Source organism: Procambarus clarkii, chromosome 80 (genome assembly GCF_040958095.1).
Source record: "Procambarus clarkii isolate CNS0578487 chromosome 80, FALCON_Pclarkii_2.0, whole genome shotgun sequence".
Lineage (NCBI taxonomy): Eukaryota > Metazoa > Arthropoda > Malacostraca > Decapoda > Cambaridae > Procambarus > Procambarus clarkii.
The window spans coordinates 18,877,299-18,901,353 of NC_091229.1; the positions used below are offsets into that span (position 1 = coordinate 18,877,299).

Below are 24,055 nucleotides of genomic sequence, written 5' to 3' on the forward strand. Positions count from 1 at the left end.
TTCAGAGGTATGCCACCAGATTCGTCCCGGAACAGAGAGGTATGAGTTATGAGGTAAGGCTAAGAGAGCTAAACCTTACGTCCCTGGAAGACAGAAAAGTAAGGGGAGACATGATAACCACCTACAAAATTCTCAGGGGAATTGACAGGGTGGACAAAGCCAAACTAATTTAGCGCGGGTGGAATACGAACAAGGGGACACAGGTGGAATCTTAGTACCCAGATGAGCCACAGAGACATTAGAAAAAAATGTTTTCAGTGTCAGAGTAGTTAACAGATGGAATGCATTAGGCAGTGATGTGGTGGAGGCTGACTCCATACACAGTTTCAAATGTAGATATGAGCCCAGTAGGCTCAGGAACCTGTACACCTGTTGATTGACGGTTGAGAGGCGGGACCAAAGAGCCAAAGCTCAACCCTCGCAAACACAACTAGGTGAGTACACACACACACACACACACACACACACACACACACACACACACACACGCACACACACACACACACACACACCATCTATCAACGTCAAATGCAAATGACTGAGTCAACACAAATTATGTGAAAGATTAATTACTTCCGTGAACACATACTCTGAAGTAGTCATTATACTCATAAATTAGCTTTAGCCATCATTATATCCTATGTCCTAGCCTCTGCCTTCATTATACCATATATCTTAGCTCTTACCTTCATTATATCTTATGTTCTAGCCTCTACCTTCATTATATTCTATATCCAAACTCTTACCTTCATTATATCCTATGTCCTAGCCTCTAGCTTCATTATATTCTATATCCAAGCTCTTTCCCTCATTATACCCTATGGCATTGGTTCTACTGTACCTTAATTATATGTTATATCCTAGTTTTTTCCCATCACTGTATCTTATATACTCGCTTCTGTCCTCATTATATACTATATATATCCTAGCTGTTGCTGTTTAAGATTCGCTACCTGGAACAAAATGTTCCAAGTAGCACGGGCTATGGTGACCCCGTGTTTCTTCCTCCACTATATCTTATATCCCAGCATGTTCCTGCCTTTGATCTCATTTTGATCTCATTTCAAGCGTAATTTTGATCTTATTGGAAGGTTTTTATAAGGTTCTGAATTCTAGTTTCGTATTGCTTCAATTTGGAACGAAATGAGATTAAGTCAATTGAAGTTGTATTTTGTTTACTTATGTTTCATGTTTTCAGTTTTATGAAACCAATTTTAGAGTTTAATGATGTTTTTTATATTAGGTTTAGGTATCTTTTTTTATAGTATTAGGCTTTTCGTTGCTTTGTTTCTTGAGTTTCACTTTTTTGTTTGTTTTAAAGTGAGGTTTAAATTCCATTGATCTGACCTGGTTCATGTTTGAGATGTTTGTGTATTGAAACGGTGTGTGTGTGTGTGTGTGTGTGTGTGTGTGTGTGTGTGTGTGTGTGTGTGTGTGTATTCACCTAGTTGTGTTTGCGGGGGTTGAGCTTTGCTCTTGCGGCCCGCTTCTCAACCGTCAATCAACTGTTTACTAACTACTTTTTTCCACACACGCACACATACACCCCAGGAAGCAGCCCGTGACAGCTGACTAACCCCCAGGTACCTATTTACTGCTAGGTAACAGGGGCATTCAGGGTGAAAGAAACTTTGCCCATTTGTTTCTGCCTCGTGCAGGAATCGAACCCGCGCCACAGAATTACGAGTCCTGCGCGCTATCCACCAGGCTACGAGGCCCCCTGGTGTGTGTGTGTGTGTGTGTGTGTGTGTGTGTGTGTGTGTGTGTGTGTGTGTGTGTGTGTGTGTGTGTGTGTGTGTGTGTGTGTGTGTGTGTGTGCGCGTGTGTGTCCAGGGCTGGCTCTACTTCCCGATCAAACTTAAAACTCCCTCTTCGAACCCCACCAGAAAAAAAAAAATGGGAAAACTCGCGGAACTGACTTCGAAGAACCCATTTTCTATAATGTTTTTGCATTCTTCTCCAGTCAAGCGAGGATAAAGCCCATCTCCCAAGGCGGGAGGAACTACCTACTCGTCCTTCGCGTCTTCCCCAAGAACCCGCTCCATCCGTCTTCTGACATACGGGTTCAACCAGGACAAACAAGTTGACCTAGAGCCAAAGGGATGGGTCGGGAGGGGGATAGGCTCGGGGGTGAGGGAGGGCTAGGAGGCGTCACCCTGGACTCGGCTGTTCACACAAAAGGAGCCAGCAAGCGTCAACGGGTGACACTTGCTCCTTCAGATCGCTACGCTCAAGACGTTCGTAGTTCGGTGTATACAGAGTTCCTGGTCTACATACCGTGTGTAAACTGCTACTTCTGCTACTGTTGCTTCGGCTGCTACTCTTCCGGCTGCTGTTGTTGATACTATACAAGTACCCTGTGATTACCTTCCGTCAACCCTTCCTCCTCCTTCCCTACTGCCCTCCCTGTGGGGCATCTTAGACGCAGCATCCCACAAGATCCTCGTCTTCCTGTGGGTTATCTTAGGAGCAGCATCCCACAAGATCCTCGTCTTCCTGTGGGTCATCTTAGAGGCAGCATCCCACAAGATCCTCGTCTCCCTGTGGGTCATCTTAGACGCAGCATCCCACAAGATCCTCCTCTCCCTGTGGGTCATCTTAGACGCAGCATCCCACAAGATCCTCCTCTCCCTGTGGGTCATCTTAGACGCGTTATCCCACAAGATCCTCCTCTCCCTGTGGGTCATCTTAGACGCAGCATCCCACAAGATCCTCATCTCCCTGTGGGTCATCTTAGAGGCAGCATCCCACAAGATCCTCCTCTCCCTGTGGGTCATCTTAGACGCGTTATCCTACAAGATCCTCCTCTCCCTGTGGGTCATCTTAGACGCAGCATCCCACAAGATCCTCATCTCAGGAACAGAATACAAGCCCAGCATCATCTCCCATCAGCAGCTGTTCCTTCAAGTGAGTGTTTTCAGTCATGCAGGAAAATAACATATACTCAGGAATGGGGAAAAAACGGATTAGGTTTTGTGCGAGTTTAAAGCTTTAGCTCCTGGGTCCCAAATCGTTACTTCCAGGTAGCTGGTGTAATACTTCTTCCTTGGAAACACAAACCGAAACTGTCTCTATTTTCCGCTTGTTACAATTTCTAATAAAGTTGTTACATCTTGGCTTAACGTGTTTATGACGTATTAGAACGTTGTTACAACTTGCTATATTGGTTGTCATAACTGGTTAGGATTTTTTTTTTTGTTGCAGGGATATTCCTGCGCGGGCCCTAAGCCTCTGGCTGGCCCACTAAGTGTTGCTTGTTTCTGTTTTACTTGGCGTGGTTAGGAGGTGTTAAAACTTGTTCGAACGTTGTACCAACGTCCTAGTTTCGGTGTGTTTGACGGGTTTCAGTGGTTTGCGACTTGGCTGTGGCTGGGTTTAATGTTGAAATGGGTTCTACTACGTCTTTATTCACTTCATTTCGAACGTGTTTTATTTTGACCAGATCACGTGTTTAATTTTGACCAGTTCACGTGCTTAATTTTGACCAGTTCTCGTGTTTAATTTTGACCAGTTCACGTGCTTAATTTTGACCAGTTCACGTGCTTAATTTTGACCAGTTCACGTGCTTAATTTTGACCAGTTCACGTGCTTAATTTTGACCAGTTCACGTGCTTTATTTTGACCAGTTCACGTGCTTAATTTTGACCAGTTCACGTGCTTTATTTTGACCAGTTCACGTGCTTTATTTTGACCAGTTCACGTGCTTAATTTTGACCAGTTCACGTGCTTTATTTTGACCAGTTCACCTATTTTATTTTGACCAGTTCACGACTTGTGCGCTGATATAGAACATATTTACATCCCTTTGGGATGTAAATATGTGGTCCCAGGCTGACCCTTTGCGATGCATATTGTCTGCATTGATCCTATTATCTTCTTAATTGAAAAGTCTCCCTTATCCTCTTGGCTTCCCAGGGCCAGACGTCTTCTTGTCAGTGTTTTTCCTTCCCAATTCTTGGTTACTTGTACAGTTCCATCAGGCCGGTCGCGAGGAACAGCTGACGACATGTTTACAAATGGCTTTGTTGACATAAAACAGCTGATCGCCGATGCGGTGTTGCCATATGGGCCACGCCCTCATGCCGACATAACCCTATCGAGGTCAAGACCTAGTGTTACGAACACATTGTTTTGGTTGTAATTTAAGGTATAGATTGTTCTACAGTCTCTGAGGTTTCTGGCTTTGGCTTTGGTTTAAAAATGTTTCAGTCTTCATAATTGGTTCAAAGAAGCTTCAGTCATCGTTAACGTCTCGGAATTAACGAGGAATAATCAGACAAAATACGAAACGGGTTCTGAACACGTGTAGAAGGATGTAAACAATGTTTAATAGGGGGCTCGAATGAGCTTGTGTTTGAGGCCGTAGGGAAGGTCGAATTTCAGACCACCAGCCTTTAACATCCACTTGGGCTGGTCGGCACAGTGATGGAAAAGCTTCTTACCGGACCCGGGTTTGATAACTATTGGTCTAAGTGGCTGGGAACCGTTCTTTAATTTCGTCTTTATATCCCAGCTCTTAGTCTGTCGTCATATCCCAGCTCTTAGTTCTCATATCCCAGCTCTTAGTCCTCATATCCCAGGTCTTAGTTCTCATATCCCAGCTCTTAGTCCTCATATCCCAGCTCTTAGTTCTCATATCCCAGCTCTTAGTCCTCATATCCCAGCTCTTAGTCTGTCCTCATATCCCAGCTCTTAGTTCTCATATCCCAGCTCTTAGTCTGTCCTCATATCCCAGCTCTTAGTCCTCATATCCCAGCTCTTAGTCTTCATATCCCAGCTCTTAGTCCTCACATCCCAGCTCTTAGTCTTCATATCCCAGCTCTTAGTCCTCATATCCCAGCTCTTAGTCCTCATATCCCAGCTCTTAGTCTGTCTTAGACTGTAGACTGTCCCAGCTGTTAATCAGACCTTAAATGCCTCAGCCGACCTTCCTAGATTAAGCACAGGATCTACCCCCCAAATAAATTTTTTTTAACTACCTGAGCGACCTTTTGACTGAACGAACGCCAGTGGCAGTAGCTACGGAACCTATGCTCTTTTTTCCCAGTATAATTCAACGGAAAATCATGAAATTGCGGAAGTAAAAATATGCATATTTTCGTTCGATCCGGTTAGAGATGGTAGACTTTATTGTCATGTCTCGCTGGCAATTATATATATATATATATATATATATATATATATATATATATATATATATATATATATATATATATAATAAGCTTATGGAAACACTCCCCCCCTTCCACCTAGTCAGTGAAATGTGGCTGGCCAAGCCCCTAGACTTTTTCATTGGAATCCTATTTTTGAAAGAGAGAGAGGGGAGAGGAGGTGGTGAAGAGAAGGGTGAAGAAAGGGCGGAGAGGTGTCACAGGGAGAGAGAGAGAGAGAGAGAGAGAGAGAGAGAGATAAGGGGGGGGGAGGAACTTTAAGAGGTGGAGACAAGGAAAAGAAAGGGGTGGGGGATAGAGAGAGAGATATGAGAGGATGGGAGATTGAGAGATAAAAAGGGAGTAGGGAAGAGGGAAGAGAGAGACCCGGTACCCCGTCCCTCATATTCTTATATCTATATATACGAACCTTACGAACGTTTTTCGTGTTTCAACTCGTCATCAAGGAAATACATAGCTGTATTTTCTTGATTTTAGGACGAAACGCGAAAACATTCTTAATTTGTTTTTCCTTTTCACTACTGGAGACTTACGCATAACCGAATTACCTGTTTATGTGATTATTGCGACTTGAGACAATCACAATCGACTTGAGAATGGTCCAGGACGGACCGAAACGTCGTCGTCCCTTCAATTTCTAGTGTGTGGTCTGGTCAACATACTTCAGCCACGTTATTGTGACTCATCGCCTGCATATGTGATTATTCTTGAAACTTGACTATATATGAAACATTGTATGGACTCTGCTTCTATCGTTAACTTCTCTGACACTCAATAAAGCAATTCTAACAGCTCAGTGGCTCATTTGGGTACTCCTGTGTCCGCCTCAGTGGTTTCCTCCTGTGTCCCCTTGTCCGTGTTCCAATCGTGGTAAATAATTTGTCTTTATACGGTTAATTCCTCTGAGAATCTTGTATGTGGTGATCATGTCTCTCCTAACTATTTTGTTTCCTAGAGACGCGAGGTTTTATTCCCAGTGGCTTTTCCCTCGTAAATGTCAGGTCCAACGGCCTTTATCACGTCTAGGTCTTATAGCTTCATTCTGATATCTTTTCTGATCATTTTAAATTCTTCTTAGGTGCTTGGTGTGTGTGTGTAACGCGCACGCACACACACACACACACACACACACACACACACACACACACACACACACACACACACACACACACACACATACACACACACACACACACACACACACACACACACACACACACACACACACACACGTAATAACCGACTGGAAGTTACGTTTACGCATCTGTAGGTTCATCTGTTTATCGAGTGACTGTGGAAGTCAAGGTCATTACCGTACTTGTGCTCACTGTCTCTTTCTCTGTCTCGTTCTGTCTTCCTCTCTGATTGAGGAGTTGAAGTCTAACATCCATGTGTTCTGTCCTTTCTTGACGCTCACCTGTCCTGTCTTGACGGCAACCTGTCCTGTCTTGTCTTGACTGCCACTATATATATATATATATATATATATATATATATATATATATATATATATATATATATATATATATATATATATATGGTATAAGTAACATTGATGTAACACTATTGAGAAAGGATTAATTATTCTCCTAAATACTCCTTAGACATCATAATGCTTTTTAATGGGTTTTCTACGCCATCGATGTTTAATTAAGATCTCGGTACCTGTGAAAGGTCATTGATTAGTATCTGCAGGGATACAAGAGGCGGAGTTCAGTGGCACCAGGTGCTTGTATTGCTTCCAATCAGTTGGATATTTTCTCTTGCACTATGACTGTCTGTTTCCTGCCTCTCAGACTTTATGCAGTCCCTTATCTTCTAATTTGATGTAAATCGCTTTTTCAAATTATATACAAGACGAGGCTGCAAAAAATAACACAATGGAAGGATAAGGATTAGAAAGATAAAGAAAGTCATTCATTAATATTAATGATTAAATAAATCATTAATATAAATTAATGGTTGGGTGTCATTTTCTAATGTATAGAAAAACAGTTCACACTATAAATACCGCGAACTTTTCAGTAAGTGTTTCAATGACCCAATCCTCTAACCGTTAGCCTTAAATGTCATTGAAAATGCCACTGGGCAGCAGAGAGAGAGAGAGCGAGAGCGAGACAGAGAGAGAGACATAGAGAGAGAGAGAGAGAGAGAGAGAGAGAGAGAGAGAGAGAGAGAGAGAGAGAGAGAGAGAGAGAGAGAGAGAGAGACAGAGAGAGAGAGACAGAGACAGAGAGAGAGAGAAAGTTTGTGGCACTACCACATAAAAACATCTGATCTGTGGTTCATCCAGGAACTGATTACCATTGCGTAATATCAAAAACCAATTACCTTAGATAACGACTCAAAGGCCAATTGCCTTAGATATCAATCGTCCCCTTGACCCCGTAATGGCCAAATAGGTCATCTGGCTAAGCTATAATAATCCAGCCCCCCCTACACCCCCACTACGTTAAAAATGCAACTGTTTAGCCTCCCCAAAGACCCACGAACCCGAGCAACCCACCTAACCTACATTCAGCTTGACCTTACAGTAATCTAGATTAAATAAATAGCCTCGAAGGTTATGCCATGGATTAAGACAAATATCCTCACTATCCAGTGTCCTCTACCAACTACCTTTATCCTCTAGCATGAATCCAAAGGGGTAGATAGAAGAGAGAGTGTGGGTGAACCCAAATTGGTCGTGAGGGGTCAAGAGAGGTCAAGGGTACACACCAGTCCGGCAAGGATGACCTTTGACCTGGTTCTCTGAGGTATATACAGTGATCACTGGCGTTTCAAATGTCACTAGAAGCTGAGTTCTGGGGAGAGAGAGGGAGAGGGAGAGGGAGAGAGAGAAGGAGGGAGGGGGAGAGAGACAGAGGGGGAGGGAGGGAGGAAGGGAGATAAGAAATGAAGTCAGGGATTACACCATCTCTGACGATATATATATATATATATATATATATATATATATATATATATATATATATATATATATATATATATATATATATATATATATATATTCCTTCGGTTTCGTATCTCCCGTAACCCCCCCCCCCCCATCCTTTATAATTGGTATACATATCACTAAATACATAGAATATGTGTATATATCATGGAGGTATTCATAATATACTTGAATGCCTTATAGTATCTCTTGTGTATACTTATATAACTGCGTATACATGGGGGGGGGGGGAGGTTGTCTGTCCTGACATATGACGCCAAACTTAGAGACCAATTTACAGTAATTAGAAATCTAATTTGTAAACATGGAAACAATTATCAATTATGAACACATATGATTTACAATTAATAGAATGATCTGTATTATTTCGTTTTTATCTATTCTATATTATAATACTTTAAAATAATATGTAATTTTTCTTTCTACAGGAGAATACAATTGTGTTTGAGCGTATTGGGGTTACCATGGCAACCTTCTTGATGTATATGGTAAGTATCCCCTTCAACGAGTCAACCTTCATCCGTTTTCTATGGTTCGATAGGCCTATAGTATGATTTATGGAGTTTCTCCCTTTCCCCCCACCCCCGCCTCCTCTTAGGCCTGTGATGCGACCCACAACAGTGTGCTAACTCCCAGGGTAACCTCTTTAGTGCTGGGAGAACAGAGGCATCAGGTGAAATGAAACTTTATCTAAATGTCCTGCCGCAGGAACTGAACCCGGGACCTTTCGGGTGTGACTCGCCTCACGCTGACCACTGCGCCACAGAAATGCTTGTATAATGCACCACGCTGTCTTACCTTTGGTGGAGGTGATTAGGGTGATTGTTGATTGTGGGGCGGGTGATTGGAGACAAGGATTGGAGGCGTGTGGAGGATTGTTAAAAACTATACATAGAATTGTCTTCGAGTGTGTGTGTGTGTGTGTGTGTGTGTGTGTGTGTGTGTGTGTGTGTGTGTGTGTGTGTGTGTGTGTGTGTGTGTGTGTGTGTGTGTGTGTTTGTGTGTGTGTGTGTGTGTGTGTGTGTGTGTGTGTGTGTGTGTTTGTGTGTGTGTGTGTGTGTGTGTGTGTGTGTGTGTGTGTGTGTGTGTGTGTGTGTGTGTGTGTGTGTGTGTGTGTGTGTGTGTGTGTGTGTAATTACCTAAGTGTAATTACCTAAGTGTAGTTACAGGATGAGAGCTACGCTCGCGGTGTCCCGTCTTCCCAGCACTCTTTGTCATGTAACGCTTTGAAACTACTGACGGTCTTGGCCTCCACCACCTTCTCAGTGTGCGTGTGTGTGTGTGTGTGTGTGTGTGTGTGTGTGTGTGTGTGTGTGTGAAATACATGTAGTAGACATGATAGGGATAAAAAATGAATGGACATAAAGGTCAATAAATCTATCTACCACCCTGGCCATTCAGGTCAAGGGTGGTGGTGGTGGCTAGTAATAGGTTGTAGCATTGAAAGTGAGAGAGGAGGTAGAAACCAGAGGGAGAAGGGAGGGGGGGGGGGGTTGAATGGGAAGGGTAAGGCAAAGGGAAGGGGGGTTAAGGGAGGGGAAGAGGTGAGGGGTGAGGACACGCCCAACACCTCACGATTTGAACCATTAAAGGCCGTGTTGCGTTCAGGAATAATCCAAAGGGCAATACTGGTACGAGCAGTGCCCACGTGTGGGTAGTTCCAGGGGTGGGGCAGTGCCCAGGTGTGGGGCAGTGCCCAGGTGTGGGTAAATCCAGGATTCATCAACCATTCACGAAACCTGTGCATCTTTAAACACTCATGGCGGCTTTGTTTACATTTAATAAACAGCTGACGAGCTTGGAAACCTCACAAATCAAGGTTGTGTTATTGTTATAAACCACCTCGTATAGTGCTCTGGAGCTCATTAACTGCTTAATAAATGTAAACACAGCCGCCATGATTGCAGAAAGATGTACAGGTTTCGTAAATAGATGATAAATCCTGGCTTTGATCCCCCCTGAAGTTGAAAACTTAAACGTGCCCCAAAACGACTTCTCTAGAACCAATTTAAGACTTAACATTTCTATTCCACCTTTCCCACCCCCACACACTAGTGGATTTAAGCTCTGTTCCACATGAACAAATCCACAAGGGCCGGGACGAGGATTCGAACCTGCGTCTGTTCCACATACCTCTCTCTGTGTCCCATACCCTTCCACCTTTTCCTTTACGAGAGGGCTAAGATTACCTGGGTGCTCGAGCGTGACCTTCCCACATCCGTAGATGGAGAAGGAGGTCAGGAGAAGTATTGTCTTGTCGTTTTTGTCCTCTCTGAAGCACTCAACCGGCATCCAACCGCTTGTTTGGGGTCGAACTCTGTCCTCCTACACCACACACTACATTTTATACGATCTCAACCCCTCAGCGTACGACTTGCGATGGATTAAAGCAGTTCCAATCACCACAATACTGACGTTTCATAGGAACAATGAGCAGCTCTCGTAAGCTGTAAGAGTAAGTCTACGTTCTGACGCTTGAGGGCGTAAACAAGCAACATTTTTTACGTTTTCGGTTAGTGTAAACAGTTGCATTCTTTTACGGAGTGGCGAGAATGGGCTGGCCAGAGACCCGCGGTGTTAATCAATCAATCAATCAATCAATCAATCATTGTCAATCAACAGCTTTCATTCGTAATTCAGACCTGTTTTCTTGATTTTACAACTTCGTAATAAAATGGAACTGTTTTACATGACATAAGGCGGCCGGACCCAAGGAGCCTTACCTCACCTCTCGCGGCCAGTGTAAGAAATGATAATTCTAATATTAGGGAAGTGATTGACAGGTGAAGATCAGGGTTAATTAGTGAGGGTGATGGACAGGTGCTCACCTTGATGTGGTTACCTGGATGGGTTAATTGAGGTATTCTGTTGGCTGTAGTTTGATCTGTTATGTGTATATGTGTATATCTGCTATGTTTATATGTGTATATCTGGTATGTTTATATGTGTATATCTGTTATGTATATATATGTGTATATCTGTTATGTATGTGTATATCTGTTATGTATATATATGTGTATATCTGAGTATATCTGCATGCTTGTGTGTGTGAGTGTATCTGTATGACTCTGTGTGTCTGTAAGTCTATCTGTCTGTGAGTGTTTCTCTGTGAGTATATCTGTGAGTCTGACCATAGCCGTTCGGTATTATTTCACACTGTGTGTGTGTGGGTGTGTGTGTGTGTGTGTGTGTGTGTGTGTGTGTGTGTGTGTGTGTGTGTGTGGGTGTGGGTGTGGGTGTGGTAGGGGCTGACATACCCAGATCGGTATGTACTACTAGTCCAAAGGTCGTCTGTGACCTTACTTCGCCTTTCCTCACGACAAAGACCTGGAAAGGGGGGGTTTTGGGGCTAAGGGGGGGGGGGTGAGGGAGGGGGAGAAGGGGGTAAGTTAGAGGGGGGAAGGGGTGGGAGTGAGGGGGGGGGGTGGAGCAAGAATGCTGTATGGGCATGGTGGGTTTGTGATGGTGTAGGGGGTAATGGGTACCCCCTTACTGATGATGGTGGTAGGTAATGGGTACCCATTACTGGTGATGCTGGTAGGTAATGGGTACCGTTTACTGGTGATGCTGGTGGGTAATGGGTACCCTTTACTGGTGATGGTGGTAGGTAATGGGTACCCTTTACTGGTGATGGTGGTTGTGTCTGTGTCGTTTAATTTCCATTTCTTCGTTACTAATGGTTTATTCTCTCCCTTTTCAATCTGTTTATTCTTTGCCCCATATTCTTAAGGGCTTCTAAAGTGTTCTTTGTTTAAAAATTTTAATTTCATTTTGTATACCGAGCTGGTCTGATTCTTTACATGGCACACTGTCTGTCTTTGTCATCCTTCTCTACGTCTCTGGGTATTTTGGATGCTGTGAACATGTTCCTTCTGATTTTCCTCAACTCTAGTGACATGAGCTTTAGCTTCTTAATTTTTGGTATAACTCAAGTGGACATTTCGAGAAGTTTTTCAAAGTTTTGAATAGGGTTAATGAGCTAGGAGATTCACGTCAGTGTTGCATAATCGAGGATTGGTCTGACATTTGTGGAGTAATTCTCTTATTGTATCATATCTTCAGCTCTTTTTAAGGTGTTTTAATGTTTGTTAACCTTGCATATGCTGCTGATGTTATTTGGTTTAAATGTTCATTTGGGGACACTCTGGGGTAATTCCTACTATGTTTTTCTCTCTCACACACACACACACCCAGGAAGCAGCCCGTGACAGCTGACTAACTCCCAGGTACCTATTTACTGCTAGGTAACAGGGGCATCAGGGTGAAAGACACTCTGCCCATTTTGTTTGTGCCATCACCGGGATTGAACCCGGACCCCTAGAATTACGAGTACAGAGCGCTGTCCACTCAGCTATCAGGCCTCCCTAAAAAAAAAAAGTGTGTGCGTGTGTGTGTGTGTGTGTGACCCAGAAGCTCACCCTTGACCTCTGACCTTTGCTAAAGAGATTAACATTCTCGGGTTACCTGTAATTCTCCAGGTAATTTGGTAATTCCCCCCAGGTAATTAGAGACGCCTACTTAGCAACCCTGATGCAAAAAGTTATATTTATATAATCCTGAGGTAATTGAGCGGAAGGAATGAGGCTGTTGGGGGGGGGGGTGATTGATGGGTGGGTGGAATGAATGGGGGGGGGGTGATGGGTTGATTGGGATCAATTGCTCAACCTAGCTTTACAGCTCTTTACTAGAGAGAGGTGAATTGCCAGATAGTTAGACGATGGATGATATTAACCCAATTGAGTAGAAAGAAGATACACAGGTTGGCTGACATGGGGAGTTGAGAGAAGAGATGAAGTATAACTGATTAAAGGAGGAATAATGAGAGAGAGAGAGAGAGAGAGAGAGAGAGAGAGAGAGAGAGAGAGAGAGAGAGAGAGAGAGAGAGAGAGAGAGAGAGAGAGAGAGGGAGAGAGAGAGAGAGAGAGAGAGAGAGATGCTGCCCCCTTCTACTATACCTTTCTAATCCCTTTTCTACCTCCTACTCTAACCCCTGTTATCATCTAATTTACATAAAAGCGATCATAAAGATCTCTCCAAAAAAATAGTTTAACAAAAAACTCAGAATTCACATGACATTCTTGTATAATGCGAAGCGGAAATTGCTTGCGATTTGCCAGTTCTTAAAATAAATAACCAGTAGAGCCACTTATACATGTATATTTTAGACACACACACACACACACACACACACACACACACACACACACACACACACACACACACACACACACACACACACACACACACACTAGCCAGATGATGCAATGTGTGGTACAAAGGTAATCCCATTTCCTTATCTCTGTCCACTATTAGTTTCTGTCAGCTTCAGAGACCTTAACAGATTCAGCACCGCTCCTGTGCCAGGTGAGTCCACTACGGGCTCACCATAGCCCGTGCAACTTGCCCCGCTCCTGTGCCAGGTGAGTCCACTACGGGCTCACCATAGCCCGTGCTACTTGCCTCGCTCCTGTGCTAGGTAAGTTACGGGCTCACCATAGCCCGTGCTACTTGCCCCGCTCCTGTGCCAGGTGAGTCCACTACGGGCTCACCATAGCCCGTGCTACTTGCCTCGCTCCTGTGCTAGGTAAGTTACGGGCTCACCATAGCCCGTGCTACTTGCCCCGCTCCTGTGCCAGGTGAGTCCACTACGGGCTCACCATAGCCCGTGCTACTTGCCTCGCTCCTGTGCTAGGTAAGTTACGGGCTCACCATAGCCCGTGCTACTTGCCCCGCTCCTGTGCCAGGTAAGTTACGGGCTCACCATAGCCCGTGCTACTTGGAACTTGTTCCGAGTAGCTGAATCTATAACAACAACAACATCAGAGATCTTAGAGTATCCGCCAGACATATCCATCCTTCTCACCCACCTGCCTACCTGTCCTCTCTATGGTCCACTTCGTAATAAACACGACTGTTGTTCCTGAACAGAAACGTGCCAACCCCAGCAACCCACCTAACCTATTGATGCCGTTACATAGAAAACGACAATATTACTTGCTTTAATTTTTGCTAATACGTCGTATTTTTAACGAATTAGTTAATTTCGTAAAAATGTTTATATATATATATGTACTCTCCTACTTTGACAGGGTAACATAGTCGCCATAGAAACCAGTGTGTTGTTAAGCACTTAACAACTGAAGGTGATTAAGGTGCTTTTACAACCTCAGGTTATAGTTACTTCACATACGTCGTATAACTAATGCATTACAGAGACAATCTTGGGCCTTGGAACACATCAGGACTATAAAATAGATCAGGTCGATAGAGCTTCGCCTTCATACACTTGGGGTTCGCGGACATTCCCCATTTCCCCATTTCCCCATTTCCCCCATTCCCCCAGAGGTCAGCACAGCCACTGACACGACGCACACGCCACTCCCATAATCGATTACGACCGAGTTCCATAAATTGCCGGAGCAAAAACAGAACGAGGCCCTCCCTCCCTCTCCCCCTCCCTTCCCTTGTCCCCCCTAAATCAAACCGGTTCGGTGTGTGTGTCACCCTTCCCACCCGTTCCTCCACACCCATTCCATTTACCACCTTGAGGCTAACAGCCTTCAACCGATTCAAAATAAAAAAAATCAAGAAAAAAAAATTGAAGATTGAAACCTGTTCATTCTTTTCATTTCACTAGTTATTTGCCCTTGCCTCTTCTCTCATTCTTTCTCCTATATATTCCCTTTCTACTCCTCCTTCCCTCTCTAAACACCCCATTTTTTCCTCCCCCCCTTCCCCCCTCTCTCCCACGCCCAAGCCAATCCATTAAATAATGTATTCTTTTCCAACTAGCAATTTGGTGGGGCTGATCACTTGCGACCTCTGAACTACTCAGACCGTCAGCATGATATTGATTAACCATATTTGTGCCTTGATACGAAAGTGATTAATCTCTCTCGCGCGTTGATGAGGTATTGATTAATCTCTCTCGTTGCTGAGGTATTGACCAATCTCTTTAGTGCGTTGCTAAGGTATTGACCAATCTGTTTAGTGCATTGCTAAGGTATTGACCAATCTGTTTAGTGCGTTGCTGAGGTACTGACCAATCTCTTTAGTGCATTGCTAAGGTATTGACCAATCTAATTTAGAGTAAATTGTGTAAATAAACTCCCAAATAAAGAAATATGTGAACATTTCATTCCAAAATTATCTACAACCAGAACAGTCAACCAATCGTGCCTCAGTTTGCTAAATGTAGTTAGTTTATAGAAGGTGATTGGGAGTCCTCCCCCCCCCCCACAGGGTTGATGTGGGGGGGGGGTGCATGATAGGCCAATTGCATGCAACTGGATCAGCTAACAATCTCTCACTCACTATCTTAGGGCCTCTTGAAGTCACGGGGAGGATAGTTTTGAGAAACGATGAAGAAACTGTTGATTTATTTATATGTGAACTAATTTATGTAACTATAGCTCATTAGTGAGGTGACTTCAGTTAGCTTCCATCCTCTATCTTCTCCTCTCTCTCTCTCTCTCTCTCTCTCTCTCTCTCTCTCTCTCTCTCTCTCTCTCTCTCTCTCTCTCTCTCTCTCTCTCTCTCTCTCTCTCTCTCTCCCCCTCTCTCCCTCCTAGCCACCTCCCTTTCCTCCAATCTCTTCCCTTTTCTCTTAAAAGTTTATTTTATCCGCCAACAGATGGCGTAATTATGTTGGTATTTAGCACCGTTTTCTTTAGCGGGAGAAAGGCCTGTCAATCACCATCGGGCTAAAAAAACTGATTCGGTGATTACTCAACTGAATGACAGAATAACTTACAGAAAACGGAAAGTGGGATATATCTAATATAATGTATATATATACTGTACACCAATGGTGTCCCAGGGAATCTATACACGGTATATACTCCCATTTATCGGTATATATACTGAAAGTTTATTTTAGTCATAGACTAAAGTATTCTTGTTGGTTGGTCAGCTAGCTGTTTTGGTGGCCTTAATAACCCTCCAGAGGTTAATAGCTTACAGAGAAACCCACACACATACACAGACACACATAGAGACATAGACACACATAGTGACACAGATAAAGCATATAGACCAAATGCATAATCGCTGCCTTTCACAAAATCCAGAAAATGTCTGAATGCCTAGTTGACATTTATTTAAATATTTTCAAATTAAACTGAACACAACTTTAGCTGAAGCAAATTGCTCGATTTTAGTGCCAATTTACATAATATATAAATGCCTTTTTCGGCCGCATTGGGTCAGCGTTTGCTTGTTAGGTGAGTAATAAAATTAACATTGATTTGTGTGAGGCTTCGAATTTTGTAACAAATGGATTATAAATAGCAGTTTGTACCGTATATGGGATTATGTACACAAAACAGTACCCAGTTATCGATATATATTTGTACATTATATACTAAAGTATGCTTATACAATATATATAATATAATTAGTGGATGATCAGTGAATTATTTTGTGGTATTAAGAAACCGCAAATGAGTTATTGACCTTAAGGTCCAACATCAAAATGCAATCAACGGTGAATTAAGTCAACAAAAAGAGTGATTGACGTTAACAGAGGCTAGAGGAACGAACACACATGTATTGAACACGTGGAATTGGGGTAATTGGGACCAATTTAGACTACAGGCTTCGATTCAAACAAGATGATCAAAGAAAACTGAGATAAATGCTGAAATAGATTCTCAAAAATGGATGAGCCGGGTACCAAGAGCTAATATATCCCTCTCATTCAGACACACACACATATGGGGGCCGTGGCTGAATAAACAGCAGTTGAGACTCGTAATCCCAGGGTCTGGGTTCGATCCCGGTCACCGTTGGAAACAGATGGGCAGGGTTTCTTTCACCCTGATGCCTCTGTTACCTAGCAGTAAATAGGTACCTGGGAGTTAGACAGGTGCTACGAGCTGCTTCCTCTGTGTGTGTGTGTGTGGGTGAACAATTTAGTTAGTAACAGTTGATTGACAGTTGAGAGGCGGGCCGAAAGAGCAGAGCTCAACCCCCAGCAAGCACAACTAGGTGAATATACAGACTACATGAGGAAGTTATCGACTATGGAGACTATAGAGTTGGGCTCTGGTTGTCGGTCTGGAGTGGCCTCTCCAGGGCGCAAAGCCAGAGTAGGTAGGTACGGAGGAGAAGCTGTTACCCATGCAGCAGATTATGTAAATATAATAAGAAAAAAACGAGTGAAAAAGAGTCACTGTATTGGGAGCTGGGATACGATGACGGGATGAAGGATCGATCCCCAAACCACTTGCACCATTCGGGGATCGAATGCGGACCCGGTAAGCTACAAGATGGCTGCGAGACCGACCAGTCCAAGTGGACAGGGTGATCAGGTGAAACAAGGCTATTGTGGTTGAAATACATCATTGGGAAGACACGAACCACTGAATGACACTGAACTTGTTTCTGCGCTCAGTGGCGCGGTGGTGAACGCTCTCGGCTCACATTCCAGGAACCCGGGTTCAGTTCCCGGCATGTTTGTCACGCTTCTTAATACCTCTATCCACCAAGCAGTAAATAAGTACCTTAGAGTTAGCCAACTGTTGTGGGATGCGTCCTGACAATGGTCAGTAATTCAAACCAAAAAAAATATATATATATACGCAGGCTTCCTGTCCCCGATAAACGAGAAACCAGCATCATTAACAAGCATCTCTTCAACCCCCCTCCCCCCCCCTCTTCGTCTTTTTGAATAATACATCGTATTTTGACGTATAAAACAGCCAAAAATATGACGTTTTATGGATCACGGCGGCTGGCAAAATTGACGTGATGTCCCGTTTTCTATCCGTAGGCCTTCGGTTAGGTTAGGTTCGGGCACTCTAGTACACCAGTTTAGTGACGTTGTGAAGTACCAGACAGGATGACGCGAGAAAGCTCTTGGAACCCTTAACAGCAAATCACTTTCATATGCAAATATCAACATGGACTTAGCGAAGGTAAATCCTGTTTAACAAGCTTTAATATTAAAGTTTCTCGTGAGGACAACAGAGATGAGAGAGAGAGAGAGAGAGAGAGAGAGAGAGAGAGAGAGAGAGAGAGAGAGAGAGAGAGAGAGAGAGAGAGAGAGAGAGAGACAGAGACGGAGAGAGACAGAGACAGACAGAGAGAGAGAGAGAGAGAAACAGAGAGAGAGAGAGGAGAGAAAGAGAGAGACAGAGAGAGAGAGAGAGAGAGAGAGAGAGAGACAGAGACGGAGAGAGACAGAGACAGACAGAGAGAGAGAGAGAGAGAAACAGAGAGAGAGGAGAGAAAGAGAGAGACAGAGAGAGAGAGAGAGACAGACAGACAGAGAGAGAGACAGACAGACAGAGAGAGAGGAGAGAAAGAGAGAGAGAGAGAGAGAGAGAGAGAGAGAGAGAAACACAGAGACAGAGAGAGACAAACAGACAGACAGACAGAGAGAGGAGGATGTAGCACAACCACATACGAAACCAGTGCATCTTTCCTTCATAATATGGCGGCTTTGTTGACATATACTAAAACCACCTTACCTAGCTCACCACCTCACCCCTCCCCCTCTCTCCTGACCGTCAGGCCGAAAGGTCAATTTCGTCGCCTCAGTCGCCCTAAAGTGCCGGGTCTGACGACCAAATTAATGACCTGGTTGTGACCTGTTATCGAGGGAAGGGGGAGGGGGGGGGGTAGGAGGAGGAGGAAGGGCAAGGGGGGGGGGAAGGAAGGAGGGGTGGGGGAAGTTTAAAGGGGGGGGGGACACAAAGGGAAAGGAGTTAAGATGTTGAGGTGAGCTGACGGATATTCTTATCCTCTCTCTCTCTCTCTCTCTCTCTCTCTCTCTCTCTCTCTCTCTCTCTCTCTCTCTCTCTCTCTCTCTCTCTCTCTCTCTCTCTCTCTCAATTTCTCCATTTTATCCCTCTTAACTATTTAATATATCTTTTTTTACTCCCATTAAGGCGTTTATCTACATCTTCTTCAGATATTTTACTTAATATTTTATTTTGATTTGATTTACAAACAGCTACAAACGTGTGTTTGGCAAGTCATATGTAAGTTCAAAAACATTGAGACAAGTTCTAATATTTCAAAGTTTGTCTCATTTTAGACTTTGTTAAAGGCTTTATTTAAAGTCAAAATAAATTAAGTCTTTTCATTTTATTCGTTCTTGTATAATATATACTCACCTAGTTGTGCTTGCGGGGGTTGAGCTCTGGCTCTTTGGTCCCGCCTCTCAACTGTCAATCAACAGATGTACAGATTCCTGAGCCTATTGGGCTCTATCATATCTACATTTGAAACTGTGTATGGAGTCAGCCTCCACCACATTGCTTCCTAATGCATTCCATTTGTCGACCACTCTTACACTAAAAAAGTTCTTTATCTCTCTCTCCGTAACACATATTAGAGAGAGAGAGAGAGAAAGAGATTGTCAAGACATACCCACAGAAAGAGACACATAGAGAGACAACCACAGAGTGACAGGCACACAGAGACAGACAGAGACACACACAGAACAACCCGCATAATCGATGCCCAATTCCCGACCTCGTAAACCTCGTAAATCGTCCCGCAGAAGTTTTCGTAATGTGGTAAACGCCCCCAAAGTACCTCCACTACCACCACCAGGTCTCTTGGTGAATGTCGCCCTTCCATGCAGGCTCCGAGGTCGGGTCACACGCCAAAATAGGTACTCCTTCGACCCAATTTTTGTCTCGTGGTCACGTGGAAACTTTTGTCAACTTAATAATCTCTCCAGAAGTCTGTCTTGAAGCTTTATTTTTTCGTTGATGCATTATATAAATAAATAAAGGAAGGGTAGTAAAGGTGGATACCCTTGTGGATAGTGTATCGAGGGAGGGGTGTTGGATGTGTGGTGATACAGTCTGCTATGCTTTCTGGTTAAGATTAAAATTAAGTTTAAATAGAATGTTTTTAAGTTTGTCATTGCGTATCATGTTTTTATGTGTCTGTCTTTGTTTAATATTCTGTCTGTCTGTCTCTCTCTCTCTGTGTGTGTGTGTCTCTCTCTGTCTGTTTCTCTCTCTCTCTCTCTCTCTCTCTCTCTCTCTCTCTCTCTCTCCCTAAAATGATTCTGGAGACTTCAACAAGTTCGTATAAAATAATCCTCACCCACAAGTATTCTGTATTCAATGTACTGTCTCCTGCAGGTGGTGCTGGCGGTGAGTGCGCTAGGGCGGTGCAGGGCTGGGGTCGTTCCTGCAGAAGTTGAAGAAGTCGTTCAAGCCCAGGACGACCTCCTGCCGGTGCTGTCGACCTACACCCGAAGCAACTACCAGGTCGTTCACAATCCAGATGGATCCTACCACTTCGAGTTCGCTCTCCCCCAGCAGGAGCGAGAGGAACACAGGGATGTTGACGGCAAGGTAGGTCAGGATAAGTCAGGATAGGTCAGGATAAGTCAGGATAGGTCAGAATAAGTCAGGGTGGGGTGGAAGTGAGTCGTGGCTGGTCAGAAGGGATTAGGGTAACGTCGTGGCTGGTCAGATTGGGATAGAGTAGCGTCGTGGCTGGTCAGAATGGATAGAGTAGCGTCGTGGCTGGTCAGAGTGGATAGGGTAGCGTCGTGGCTGGTCAGAATGGATAGGGTAGCGTCGTGGCTGGTCAGGATGGGATAGGGTAGCGTCGTGGCTGGTCAGGATGGGATAGAGTAGCGTCGTGGCTGGTCAGATTGGGATAGAGTAGCGTCGTGGCTGGTCAGAATGGATAGAGTAGCGTCGTGGCTGGTCAGAATGGATAGGGTAGCGTCGTGGCTGGTCAGAATGGATAGGGTAGCGTCGTGGCTGGTCAGGATGGGATAGGGTAGCGTCGTGGCTGGTCAGGATGGGATAGAGTAGCGTCGTGGCTGGTCAGATTGGGATAGAGTAGCGTCGTGGCTGGTCAGAATGGATAGGGTAGCGTCGTGGCTGGTCAGAATGGATAGGGTAGCGTCGTGGCTGGTCAGGATGGGATAGAGTAGCGTCGTGGCTGGTCAGATTGGAATAGGGTAGCATCGTGGCTGGTCAGAATGGGGTAGGGTAGATCAGCATGGGTCAGGGTGGGATTGGAGTGGGAAGTTCTAGCATAATCAGATAGGTGAATCCATAACCAAACTATTCGATAGTTCACTAATGAGAACGTTCCCTAATTATCCGCTTCAATTACCCCCCCCCCCCATCTGTAGTAGTCGCTTCTTCTACCACTGCTTCACCCACTCTAGCACTCTGGAACAACCTATTAGGTTGTTATAGGTTATAACAACCTATTAGGTTATTATAACTCAACCACCCAGAGCTGTTGACTTTTAAGTCACATTACGACATAGTCTCCTATAATTTTCAATTCTCAGCTTATGGTTTTATTAATGCAAATTTGAATATAGACTTTGTCAAATTAAATGCTCTAGGCCTATTGCTATATAGACCTAGCAGTTATGTGAAATGAATCGAGTGTTGAGACTTCATCAAACTATGTACCAAGATGTCGGAGTGGTTTAATAATTAGAGAATTTCAACTTTGGCTCAAAACTCCACCCTTATGTGATCGTGTCTTTGACCCCTGAACTACGCCCTTCAGGTCACCGGGTCGTTCGCCTTCGTGGACAGGGTCGGGGAGGAGGTGTCTGTCCGCTACGACGCCGACGAAGACGGGTTCCGTCCAGAGAGCGACGCGCTTCCTCAGGTAAGTAACGCTATTACTTAACCTCAACCTTAACTTCGCTCTTATTCTTAACTCACAACGTTACCTTCACACTCACCCTTCTTACCCAACACCTCTTACCCATTCTTCAGGCCCCGGAGGACACTGAGGACGTTGCCAACGCCAGGGAGGAGTTCCTCAGATTCTACGAAGAGACAGCCAAGTTCCTGAAGGAGTTCGGTTCCTCCGACGAAGATTCCGACGAAGAATCTAGCGAGGATAGCGACGAAGGCGCTGACGATGATTCTTCTGAGAGCGAGGAGTCTGAGGAAGATGATGCCGAAGATGCTGTTTACTGGAACGGAGAAGAGGCGGAAGAAAGGGGCGAGGAGGTAGAAGAAGAAGAAGAGAATGTAGAAGAGGTAGGAGGAGAAGAAGAAGAAGTGAGAAGAGAACAAGTGGTAGAGGAAGGAGATGCCAATGAAAGGTTTACATTGTTCATGGCTAGAATGACGCCCAAGGGGCAGTCTTCCCTAGTAATACCCTCCAGGAAGAGCTCACAGAAAACGGAGAGCAGTTCGGCTCCCGCTTCGAAGTCGTTCTTCGGTAGGCGATTCTCCACTAGCAGACAATAGAAGCATTTACTTGTACATGACCCGCTGTCGCAGACAGCAGAGGCTTGCCAAGCATATGGCTGCTGCTGTAGCGACGCCTCTTGTATCCAGCTACAGCAGCAGACAGCAGAAGACCTGCTTCTGTTAGCAACAGACAGGAATCTTTATCCTGTAGGATGGAATACTAGGATAATTTATCTCCATAGCTGCTCAAATAATTCCGTCCCAAGGAATTATGCAATATTCCGACATGTATTTTTAATTTATATAATTTTTTAACATATACATACTGATGGATATGTATATTTTTAATGTATATTTATTTGCTTACAAAACTGTTATGAATATATATTAATGCGATAAGAAATATTAGCATGAGAACAGTTTGAGAAATGGGTTTGATATAGGAACAGTTAACAGCATTTTACTCGTGTTAAAAAGTGATCAACTACCGCTCTTTACTCGTTAAGTGATTAACTACCATTCTTTACTCACGTTAAATGTGATTAAACAGCTGTTCTTTACTTATGTTCATAATGAGTGATGCTTTAGGTAAGTGATTCATGAGCTGAGTGATTTATTAGGTGAGTAATTCACATAGTGATAGACTCATGAGGTAAGTAATTCACATAGTGAGTGACTCATGAGATGAGTAATTCATATAGTGAGTGACTCAAAAAGTGAACGATTCACATGGTGAGTGACTCATAAGGTGAGTGGTGAATTTTTCACGTGGCGAGTAAAACACGTGAGTCAATGTGTTTTATATGAGTATATATAAAATTAAATATATAATACACGATAATAAAACAGTAAATAAATATAATTCATGTAAATTATTTACAATTATTGTTTTTTTTTTACCCACAACACACAAATGCAATATATCTATAAAGCTAGAGTTTGGTGGCCAAACATTTGGCTATTACTAGAAAACTTTGAACGGCTATTACTGTCGGGTAGGTGCTCATCATGGCTGGGTCATGATTGCCACCATTGCACCGAGTACAACTTGCCATGTCTCATAATGGATCCTGTGACGGTTCTGACACTGTCTTGGCTGTCTGAATAAAAAAAAAATAAAACTATTTTTTTTTACTGTATTGTAAAACAGTATTAGCTGATCTCTCCAAAATTGAAAAAAAAATCTACTCACCATATTTTTGCCTTTAGCAAAGGAAAGAAATTTTTATAATGTATATTATATTTTGGGGGTTGGACTAACTAGCATTTGGCAATTGTTAATGAGGATGGGCTGTGTAGGTGAAGTATTTCAACCCGTTATTAAATGTGCGTCAAATGCTCGTTAATGCGGCCGCCAACCCCCCCCCCCCTCCCTCCAGTTTATGAATAAAAGCACTTTGTACACGGCTCCCCAACCCGTCCTCAGATCAAGTCCATTCCATCCAGCGGTCGACCCCACAGAAGCATTCATAAATATTAACATGCTGTTCATTCAGAATAGGAATTTTCTCAAATATAAATTAATATTATTATATATTAGCATGTTTAGCCATAGGTTAGGTTAGGTGTTTAGGTTCTGTTGGCGATTATTTGTATTTGTAGTACGTGGGTGAAGCATTTATAGCGTTGTGGTTCGAACAAAAGTCGTCAGTGAAGCACTTGTTCCGGAAGTGTTCGAACGTCATCAGTTGTAAGTCGTGTGTAAACCGCTTTTCATTCATAAACAGGGGGTTTGGCGGGTGCATGGAATGGTCTTTGGGTCAATGCTTACAAGGACG

At 43.7% G+C, this 24,055-nt stretch overlaps 1 protein-coding gene across 1 annotated transcript; it reads left to right on the forward strand.

The window, feature by feature from the left end:
* The first annotated feature begins 2,131 nt into the window (after positions 1-2,131).
* Positions 2,132-23,160, forward strand: LOC138357791 (17S U2 SnRNP complex component HTATSF1-like). Its single transcript, XM_069314864.1, has 5 exons — positions 2,132-2,907; positions 8,556-8,615; positions 20,232-20,447; positions 21,637-21,741; positions 21,852-23,160. Exons 2-5 carry the CDS (start codon positions 8,592-8,594, stop codon positions 22,332-22,334), a joined length of 828 nt encoding a protein of 275 aa, XP_069170965.1. The 5' UTR covers positions 2,132-2,907; positions 8,556-8,591; the 3' UTR covers positions 22,335-23,160.
* The last annotated feature ends 895 nt before the right edge of the window (positions 23,161-24,055 follow it).